Source organism: Gekko japonicus, unplaced genomic scaffold (genome assembly GCF_001447785.1).
Source record: "Gekko japonicus isolate JY-2015 unplaced genomic scaffold, Gekko_japonicus_V1.1 scaffold711, whole genome shotgun sequence".
Taxonomy (NCBI): Eukaryota; Metazoa; Chordata; class Lepidosauria; order Squamata; family Gekkonidae; genus Gekko; species Gekko japonicus.
In genome coordinates, this window is record NW_015165849.1 from 481,983 (window position 1) to 492,794 (window position 10,812).

The window sequence follows — 10,812 nt, forward strand, 5'->3', positions numbered from 1 at the left end:
GGTTTCAGGCATATGCCTGATACTTTAATAACTAACTAGCTGTTTAATTTGTTTTACTAGAAACTATTTAGTAAAAGTAAAAGTTCCCTTGCTCGAAAGCCAGTCGAATCCGACTCTAGGGTTGCAGTGCTCATCTCCGTTTCAAAGCCGAAGAGCCAGCGCTGTCCGAAGACGTTTCTGTGGTCATGTGGCCGACATGACTAAACACCAAGGCGCACGAACGCTGTTACCTTCCCACTGAAGTGGTACCTATTTATCTACTTGCAATTTCTTGCTTTCAATCTGCTAGGTTGGCAGTAAATAGAAACTATTTACAGTAGTCTTATTGCAATTTACTTCTTTTTAAGTCTGGAAAATATTTTTCAAAAGTTTCACTACATAAAAAGTGGCAACCCCTGACCTCGAGGAAGGTCACCACCTTGACAAAAGCTAAACCATAAAGTTCCTTTATATGCTTATTTACATGACTACAAGTAAACAAAGCTGGCCTGCTGTCAGTAATGTGGGGTGTAAGATTTCCTAGTATATAAAGAGACTGCACAGAGTCTTTAAGAAGAATGGGGGGATATTCTGCCCAGCCAACCCAGAGGACTTAAATCCTTTTGAATTAGGCTACCATTTGATATTACTTTAAGAGTTAACAGGTTTTAAAATACAAGACATCAGACTATCAGTTGGGCTCAGCTCCACATTTCTAAACATGTGCAGATAAAGCTGATTATGCTGGGTATAGGATGTACATAGAGGGAAAAACTGTGGCAAACGAGATTGGGCAAAGACACTGAGAATTATACAGTGATAGTCTCAGAGGCATATAAAATTTGCAAAAATGAAATTAACTACTCACAACTGCTGCACATTTGTGAAAAGAATAGGTTAGAAACCAAAGCTGTAACAAGTCTCTAATAGGTGGTTCAAACCTAACACCAATTGACTTGCAGCATATAAGGGAGGAAGGTGTTTGTGTACACTGACAGCTTGTTCATGTAGTGCAAAACCACAGTCTGAAGCAGCCCACCAGACAGACGAAAAGTCACCATGCAATTAACAATAATCCTAAAACATACCTTCGGTGCCTTACAGTATGCCCCTGGAAGAGCACTGAGCTCAGGAAATAAGAACTTCCTGGTGGTCCCCAGCCTGAGAGAGATCTGGCTGTCCTCAACCAGGGCCAGGGTTTATTAGCCCTGGCCCCCACTTGGTGGAACTCTCTGCCCAAAGACATCCCTGCGCTCTGGGAGCTATTGCCTTTCTGCAGGGCATGTAAGGCAGAGATCTTCCGCCAGGCATTTGGCTGACGACAGCTACGGGGAGGACAGTATGACACCTGGCACTCTCATATATTCCCCCATCCCTCACAACCTCTCCCCCCCCAGGAGGCTAGGGGAGCTGATTTTTCTGCCACCTGGTATATATATTCTGTTTCTATTTATTGATGTTTTAAATGGTTTTAATGTTGTTTTAAACCAAGAATTTTGTTATTGCTCTGTTGTAAGCCGCCCTGAGCCCTATCTGTAGGGAAGGGCAGCCTAGCAAATCTAATTTAATTAATAAATAAAATACAGTGACCTAACACGTGCAAACAAAAATATTAGAAGAATAAAGTAAGGAAAAACAAGAATTAAAGTACCTTACGCATACAAAAGGTTTTGGGGAATATGGAAAAGGAAAGAGGCTTTCTAACGCATATGCAAGTATCAATGTTAACATAATGGGGAGGGATACCCTAAAACGTGTTACAGATTTTAATGTGTAGCTGTTTGTGGAGTCTGACACAGTTTGATTATGAAAATGTTTATAGATGCTATTTTTAATTCCTTTTAAATTTTAATCTGCTGCTGAACTTTTTATCTCTTCCATATTTATGCTTAGAGCATTTTAAATAGCTACCGTATTCATTTATCTGATCTGATGTTTTTCTGATGTAATTTTTATATTTTGTATCGATTTTCTGTAATCTTGAATTCAAAAATAAGGCTATGAGTGTTGTAATAAACAGAGGTGATAGTGTTCTGATGAAGCACAAACAGCAGTGCCGAGTCTCAGAAAAGCACATGTTGCTTATCAGGCAGAAGTCAGCAGGTTTGATCTTCAGCATTTCCAAGCAGAAAGAGCTCTTTAGGAGCTGTGTTTGGCTTTGCAGGTTTAATCCCTCACATAAATGTGGTTCTATGCAGATGTGGCTGCAGAATAGGGGGAAAAATAAAAAAAAGACTGAAGAATACAAACCCTTAGTAAGAACAGGAATGAATGGGAGGAATATGCACTGGTCAGCATTTTCTGTTCATGTCATGATAGAGGAGAGGGTCGAAACCAACAAAAACACCACAGGAGTATTTGATAAGCCAAACAACAATTACACGTCATACACATTTCATGAAGCTCAAATGCAATTTGAATGGTCATGATGCACAAACACCCACACAGGCAAATTTTATGCACATTTACTTGGAAGCAAATCTACCTGTGTTCAGTGAGACTTGAAAGCAAGTATGTATAAAACTGAAACCTTAAAAACCTACTCTTTCCAGTTTTTGAAGAAGTTTCTGAATGCAAATACTGTTGAATTTAAGACCTTAGAATTCAACAACACTTGGCCCATATAGTTCTGTATGTAAAATTATAAAAACATTGAAGTGAACAATAAAAACAGAATGCTACATTTCAATATATTTGAAAGAAACAAATTTGATAATATACACATTTTAAAAATAGGTTCTGTATATACTTTAGAAAAAATATCTTTTAAAAAGATTAATGTAAAATTAAAATGACAACAAATACCCAGTGGAGAACTTTAAAAATAATAATAAAGGAAGTAGTGCAAATACAAAAAAGAAAGAAAAAAGAACTAACTGAAGTCTCTGAACATGAAACAACATTTTAAGACATCTTATGTAACATAATTCAAACAAGGAAGTACAGAATCCAAAATTTAAAGCAGAGAGCTCAAACTACAAAATTCTTGGTACATTGCAGCTGTAGTGCTATACTCAAAAGTACATTCAAAAAAAGACTTGGGGGGGGGGGGAAATTATACATTTTTCAGTAAAAAGCCCAAATGGATGAAAAGTAACGTTAAAGAGAATGAGGAAGAAATGAAGCCAAGAGGCTAGCACAAACAAAAGCAAACAGGAACATTACTTATACCTTTACTATCTCAATTAAAGAAAACATGATTACATGAGAAGAACTGCTATTTCATATACATCAGCATCATTTAAAACTTCTTAGAAGTTCAACAGGCAGCATTTGAATTGACTCTAGAACTTAGGTATTACTAAAAAGGTGAAAGAAAAACTTTAATGATGAAATAACAAGCATCAAGAGCAAACAAAAGAGACAGAACGAATGCCAATACAATCAACATGTTTTAAATTTGAAAATACACAGAACAACCAAAGTTTTCTTCACTTTGATTATGTTGTACAAAAGTATTAAGAGCCACAAGATTGCTGATTTTTGCTTACTAACAGGCAAAAAAAACCTGAGAAAAAAGCAGGTTCAAGATAAACAACCTGAAATATTTTTTCATCTGTCGGTCACAGTGCTGCACATGATCTAAGACACATCTCTTCTTTACAAAACTATCCCCTAGCAAAATGTTAAGGAAGATATGCCTCCCCTCACCCTCCTCCTCCTCCCTGGTGGTTTCCAGAACCCAATAAAAGGAGGGCGGGATATAAATCCAAATAAATAAATAAGGCCACAGAGGGCTGCATCGGTGTGCCTAACAGTATAATACTAGCAGAGGTATTGCAATCTAAACCCATCAAAATCAATGGACTTGGACTAGAATAACTACACACAACTGTACCAAAGCTGCCGAATCTCCATTCCCATCTGCCAAGACAGACCTTGGGAGGGCAAAGTTTCCCAAACTCTCCACAGGGGCATCAACTAGAGTGGAGATGATCATTCCCCAAAAAAGAAATCTTGTACACCTTGCAAGGTGGTTTGAGGATTAAGTGCAGGGGGGACCAATGTGAAAAGCCACTTTAGGTCTGCAACCAGGGAGAAAAAAACAAAAGAAGAAAGAATGTAACTTCAGAATTTCTCAGTGTACAAAGAAAAGTCACAAGCTATCCAACAGAATGGGTCAGGCACTGTGTGAAGCATGATGCTGGACTAGATGGACCACTGATCTGACCTAGCAGGGAGCTGTTTATGTACACTGTATACATGGCCCCTATAATGTGTGTACAGGGCTCACATACATCAACTGAAACTTGCACACAGAACTATACAAGTTTACTAAGAAGCAAGTTCTGCAAAGCTCATTCCCCAGTAAAATTGTACCTTAAAGGGATCACAGCATCATTACAATGTGGAGTAGTAGTTAAGAGTGTCAGACTTGGATCTGGGAGAACCAGGTTCAAATCTCCACTCTGCCATGGAAACTCACCAGGTGACTTCGGGTCAGTCACACACACGCAGCCTGACCTACCTTACAGAGTTGTTGCAAGGATAATATGGAGAACAAGAGAATCACTGCTTTGGATCCATATAAAGGCAGTACAGGAGTCTCAATACTTTGTTATAAAAGGACAAATATTGTAGTCCGTTCCAAGGTCTATTATATGTTCCACCCAACTCTTACAGCATTGCCTTGCATCTTTGTAATTCCATTATGTTCGCTGTTTGATATATCACATCTAATATGTTCTTATTGCATTGTTTTCTAACTTTTGCAATCCGAGCCCCATTGGATTGTTGTATATCTTAGTTTTATACAATCTGATCTGCCTTAAGTTTCAGAGAAAACTATAAATTAAGAGACCTGGAATGTAAGATAACCTTCTCTTAAGAAACGTTATACACCAAGAAATGTTCTTCACTGCATGTGACTGTAACTCGCATGCATAGGTAAGACAACATTCCCTCCTTTTTTTGATGGCATACCTGGAAAAACTCCTAGTAAATACTGTTTTCTGTTACACACACTTGGCCTGACAAGTAAGAGACTACCCAGCCTTCTGATAGGCCATTTAGGGGAGCTGCTATCCCAAAACACATTTACATGATAATAAGACCTATCGGATTCAGCGGGTTTTGAGCAAATGCGATTATCAGCCTCCAGGTAGGTCCTGGATATCTCTTGTCTACAAAGATCAGTTCCCATGAGAAAATGGCAGCTTTGGAGAATGGATCTTACGACATCCCACTGAAGTCCCTCCCCAGGGCCCACCCCCAAATCTCCAAGGACTTCCCAACCCGGAGGTAGCAACCCTGCGAGTAAACATACCCTGAGTCAGAGCGAAAGTGAGAGATACCCAGCTCTCCCTCACCCCCCACACCCAGCCGCCCGTCCCTCCTTCCCCACCCGCCATCAGAGGCGCCTTCGTTCCGCTCTCCCCTCCCCTCCTGCGGGCCTCTGGGGTGGGACGGGGGGGGACCGAGCGTGGCCCCCTTCCACCCACGAGCCCCTCCCTCACCTTTGGCCAGCGCCACGGTGGAATTCTCGGTGTCGATGGTGTAGAGGATGCCCTCATAGCGGATCTCGGCCTTGGAGATGAGGCTGATCTTGCTGCCGATGTAAGGCGTCCCCCCGCTCATGGCGCCGGCGGGAGGAAGCCCAACGCGCGCGCGCCGAGAGGCCTCCTCGCGGTCCGAGCACGGTTCCGGCGCCGTCTCCTCTTCGCCTCCCCCGGCTTCACCACGGCGGGCGAGACAGGACAAGCGACGCGCTTCGTCTTCACACCGAGGCCCTTCCTCAAAGCTGTCCCGACGCTCCCAACATGGCCGCCATCACCCACTCCGCTCGCCTCCTCTTCCTCGGCCACGAAATGGATGCCGGGAACAGCGTGGCCCAAATGTCGCGAGAGGAGAGAAAGGCGCGTGGGGAGACCGCGAGGGGGAAGAGGATTGGTTGGTCCTCAACTGTTGTCCACACACAAGACAGGTGGTTCACCTCAGAGAAAACCTAACGCTTCACAATAGCAAGAACTCCAGTAAAACATCAGATTAATAATAATAATAATAAAAAAACACCATCGCAGCCACCATCATACCCCTAAAATTAGTTGTGGTCTGTAAATAATGCACTTTCAGTGCACTTTCCAACTGGTTTTTACTGTGTGGATTGGCAAAATCCAGTTGTAAAATGTATTATTTAGTATGTGGCTGATTCTGCACTGGCTTTTCCCTCCCTTGTTCCAAAACCATGCTGGAACAGAAAAAGTGCAACTCAAAACCACATTCAGATACCCTGGGATAGCACCTCTGAATGGTAGGGTTGCCAGCCTCCAGGTGGGGCCTGGGGATCTCCTGCTTAACTGATCTCCAGCTGACAGAGATCAGCTCCCCTGGAAAAAATGGCTGCTTTGGAGGGTGGACTCTGTGGCACTGTACCATGCTGAGGCCCCTCCCCTTCCCAAACCCCACCCAAAGTCTCCAGGTATTTTCCAACACAGATCTGGCAACCCTACTGAATGGTCATAAATCTATGCAGAAGGTACCATAAAACCCGATGATCAAAGAAAGCGAAAGTGGCATGCAGTGTGGGGGGTACCATAAAATCCGGTGATCAAAGAAAGTGACAGCAGCATGCAATGCAGAGGGGAATTTCTGTTCCAACATGAGTTTAGTATAACGATGGAGGTATATGCAGAATCGCCCTGTGTGACCGCAGTCCAAATCGAAAACCATGGCCCTTTCCACACTCTCCTCTTAATTTGGATTCACTGCGGTCTCCTCCAAGCAATTTTGCACTAAAATAAAATTCAACTGTTATGTATTAGGACTGGAACATTCCAGGACTATCTACCAGAAACTGGCTGAGCTTGGAGCTCTAGAACAATAGCCCACCAGGACTCTGGTAGTGACCAATGAGAAACTAATGTTATTGTTGGAATTGGGGTGTGTTTGGGTGTGGTTTTTGCATGCTATTTAAACAGGGCAGTTGCCCTGATTTTTCAGTCTTGTATCTGCTGAATCACTTAATAAAGTAGAGCTGTCCACTGCAATGCATCTTGAACCCAATATTTTACACAACCATTTTAATTTGTCCCCCCCCCAAGTTCTGCACGAAAACCGAATTCAATCTTCTTTTTATTCCAATTTTTCCCCTGTTCTGCATTATGCTACCTCCCTTCAGTGGCTGGCCTGGTTTCAGCCCGCTGTTGCCCTAACTGTTTTGGATGCTATTTGGCCACGGACTTAAATCGCCTCGACTCGAACACTGAGAAAATCTGGAGTGGCAGGCAAATGCAGAAAGGACCAATGACACACTTCCTTTCGGCTTTATAGTTTAAGGAGTATGTTGTGGCAGCAAGATTAAACAGCAGCCAGCAATTAATAAAAAGAGTCCTCCTCCAACAGGTCAATACAATTTTCTACAAGCATTTCTGGATAAGAACATCTGGACCAGAAAATGAAAAATAGGAACAGGCCAAATAGATTTCTAAACAATACAACAATAATTATTTTTAAAATAGCCTACTGCTTGCAAACAGTGCCACCACTGATGTGATGATGTCATTTCCTGGTCATGCTAGAAGTAACGTCACCCACAATAGTGTGGTCCTCCATTACTCCAGTGAGTCTCCTGCCCGTTGGTGTTCTGAGGCTGGCAACCCTACATTAATCAACTCCAGTCTGGAAAATTCCTGGAGATTTAGTGAGCAGAGCATGGGGAGGAAGCTCAGAGAGGATGTGTAGGGTGGTCTGCCCTTCAAAGCTTCCATTTCCTGCAGGGGAATTAATCATTGTAGTCTGGAGATCAGCTGAAATGCCCAGGAAAACTTCAGGCCTTCCTTGAAGCTCATAACCCTACTGCCAGTCCAATGCATTCTAGAGTCACACATATTTTCCTCACCCCTCCCTGGAAGAAAAAACTCTCTACTCAACTGGCAGTTGCTCAGGGATGGCAAAAGTCAAAGGAACAACACGTTAGTTTCAGCTACATGCCAGACAGGGGTTGTTTGGGGCTGGAGCGCACTGGAGCACCCAGAAACAGGCACAAATGGCAGTGGTGGCGAGCCCCGCCCCTGCGCTCCTTCTTTCTAGCGTTGCGCCACTGCTGCCGGTATGGCCCCATAGAATACAATGGAAAGATTGTGCCGCTTATATTCTATCGCCCCATAGAATATAATGGAAAGATTGTGCCGCTGCTGCGGCATGACTCCATAGAGACTTCTCTCTTCACTTCCCCCCCCACCCCGCCTTGGCAGGCTGGCTTGGGAAGCAAAGGGGGGGGCCATCTTCAGGCCGGCTGGGGAAGGGAAGGGGAGGCTTTTGAAAATGCAGCCCCCCCTTTTGCTTCCCCTTCTGACATCACTTCCGGCATATGCTAATGAGCTCCTGCGGCTCTTTTTCTACGAAATGACCCCTGCTACCAGAGGTCTGCTGAATATGATTTTATTTTTTAAAATGTACTTAATCGGTATATTGTAAAACTCCTTGGGAATAATATGCTTTAAATCTTTTTTTTAAAAAAGTAAAGAAGAGGGTAATTTGCTGATGTCAGCCCAGTATGGATTATCAAGGCAGGCCTCCTGCAGCTGTATTCCTTCTGCAGGGAAAGCCCATGTACTTTTGGAACAGGAGGTAAATCACTGGATTTGGTTTGCAGGAGTGGTGGGGACCAGTGTTCCCTCTAAGCTGAGTTAGTGTGAGCTAGCTCACAGTTTTTTAGCCTTCGGCTCACACATTTTTGTCTTAGCTCAGGAAGGATGGCTCCAGAGCAAACTAATTTATGTACTACCCAGATCTCTCACTCACAACTTTAATGTCAGTAGCTCACAAAGTAGAATTTCTGCTCACAAGACTCCACAGCGTAGAGGGAGCATTGGTGGGGACCATCCTGAAAGTCCTATGTAGGTGAAAAGGGAAAAGATATACATGTTTTAAACAAAGAAACATACCACATCTTTCCTAAAATTCAAATTTACTTGAGTCAATTTGGGAATTTCTTCTACTTCTCCGGGATACAGGACTAAGGAATGAACTAGATAAATTGTGGAGTGCTAGAGAGGGTTGTCTGTAGAAGCCCGTAAGCATTTTGACAAGGAATGGTAAAGTTCATTTCTGAGGCAATGGGGTATGAAGGGCCATATCCATGGCAGCACACAATGAACTTCAGCTGCTCCTGCTCCACCCAGATGGAGGTTTCTATTATCACATGAGCTGTGGTCACACACATTAAGTAATCCACTTTCAGTGCACTTTCCAACTGGATTTTACAGTGTCAGCTTGCAAAATCCAGTTGGAAAGTGCATTGTAAGTAGACTGTTTAGTGTGTGTGACCGCAGCCATGGTTATCAAGTGCTGAGTAGCGCTATATCAGCCAGGTGTTAGGAAGCAAGTCTGTACTGGAAACTCTTATGAGTCCCATTAAGGCTACAGCTTTTTGGTACCCAGTGCAGAAAGCATGTGAACATCTGTGGTGTTGCTGAGTGAGAATCCTGCTGTAGAAAAGATACTCGGGCTCTGGCTGAGGCCCTTTGTGACCGTTGTCAGCAGAAAAATTAAAACTTGGGGTTCCTTTGTCTGCATTTATGAATAATAGAGTCATATTAGTGGCTACTTTTAATGGCTTTGGCTTGTTTTTAGTGGCTAGTTTTAATTGGTTTTTTTGTTTTTAATGGTTGTGTTTAATGGCTTTGTTTTATTGCTTTAACTGTAAACTGTCTCAAGCAGTTCTCTGGAAAGGCAACATATACATTTTTAAATACATAAAATAATCATATGGGACTTCCGGTCAATGGCGACACGCTAGTAGACGCCTTTCCCGGACCTCTGGGAGGCAATCTGCACGCCAGCGGTAAGGAGGGGTGCGATTGTCCGTCACCCCCCTGGAGCCTGTGTGAAATGCTCCTTGCCATGGGGCTTTGGAAGGGTGGCCTCTTTGCCAGCGTGATGCTGGTGAATTGAGGTGCTCTCCTGCCCCGACGGTCCTGCCACTGCTGCGTTCGCATGGAAACAGAGCTGCCGGCCGGGACAAGCGTTGGAGATCAGGTGATTTAAACGTGATCAGGCAAGGTCTATGGACCAACAATGAACTGTAAGTCAAGTGAAATCGAAATGCCGAAAATCTAAAAGAAAGCCCCCTGGGAATGGTGAGAATGTCCGAACCCACAGCCAACAACGTAGTACACGCTTTCATGAAAGGTAATACTTTATTGAAGAGCTATAGATGCATTAACATAGGCACTGTTAAGAATGACGGCTGCCCATGGGGCATAATAGGATATAGGGTATTCATATTCACACCCCCCCCCACTGCCCTGGCCAATGAGCCATTCTCCCACGTGTGGGAGAAAGAGCTTTGGCCATCTAGTGCTGAAGCTGGGAACGAAACACTCACGGTTCCCAAGAAAACCAGACATCAACACCCCCACCTGCAATACTTAGAGATAAGCCTTGTAGCAGCAAAGAAGCACCGAAGGAATGCAAAGGCAATTAGAAGACAAACTCAACCTCCCCACCCCCATGACAGCATAGCTGACATACTGCCCCCTCGAAAATCTGCTTCACACCATTCATACAGGAGGTATCCCGGGCATTCCGGGAGGTCTCTCGGTTATTCTGGGAGATCTCCCGGTTTGTCCGGGAAAGCATGATGAAACTTCATATCGGTTTTGATGGATGCCAAGGACTGGAACCAGAATCCCTTTTCAGGAGGCTGAAATGAAACACAGAATGTAATTTTCTCAAGTTCTTGGGTAAATCCAGTTCTACTGCCACCTCATTGATTACCCTTTTCACCGGAAACGGCCCGATGTACTTCCAACCCAGTTTTCAACTAGGGCATAAAAGCGGGATGTTTTTAGTAGACACATAAACAGAGTCTCCAGGCTGCAGAGCCCAACC

At 43.6% G+C, this 10,812-nt stretch overlaps 1 protein-coding gene across 2 annotated transcripts in view; it reads right to left on the reverse strand.

Moving 5' to 3' along the window:
• Positions 1-5,761, reverse strand: part of LSM14A (LSM14A mRNA processing body assembly factor) — a 33,349-nt gene extending 27,588 nt beyond the window's left edge. For both annotated transcript variants that reach the window (XM_015411101.1, XM_015411100.1), the window contains exon 1: positions 5,436-5,761. In XM_015411101.1, the coding sequence (XP_015266587.1) occupies positions 5,436-5,556 (121 nt within the window). In that variant the 5' untranslated portion in view covers positions 5,557-5,761. The remainder of the gene's footprint in view (positions 1-5,435) is intronic.
• Positions 5,762-10,812: the final 5,051 nt, after the last annotated feature.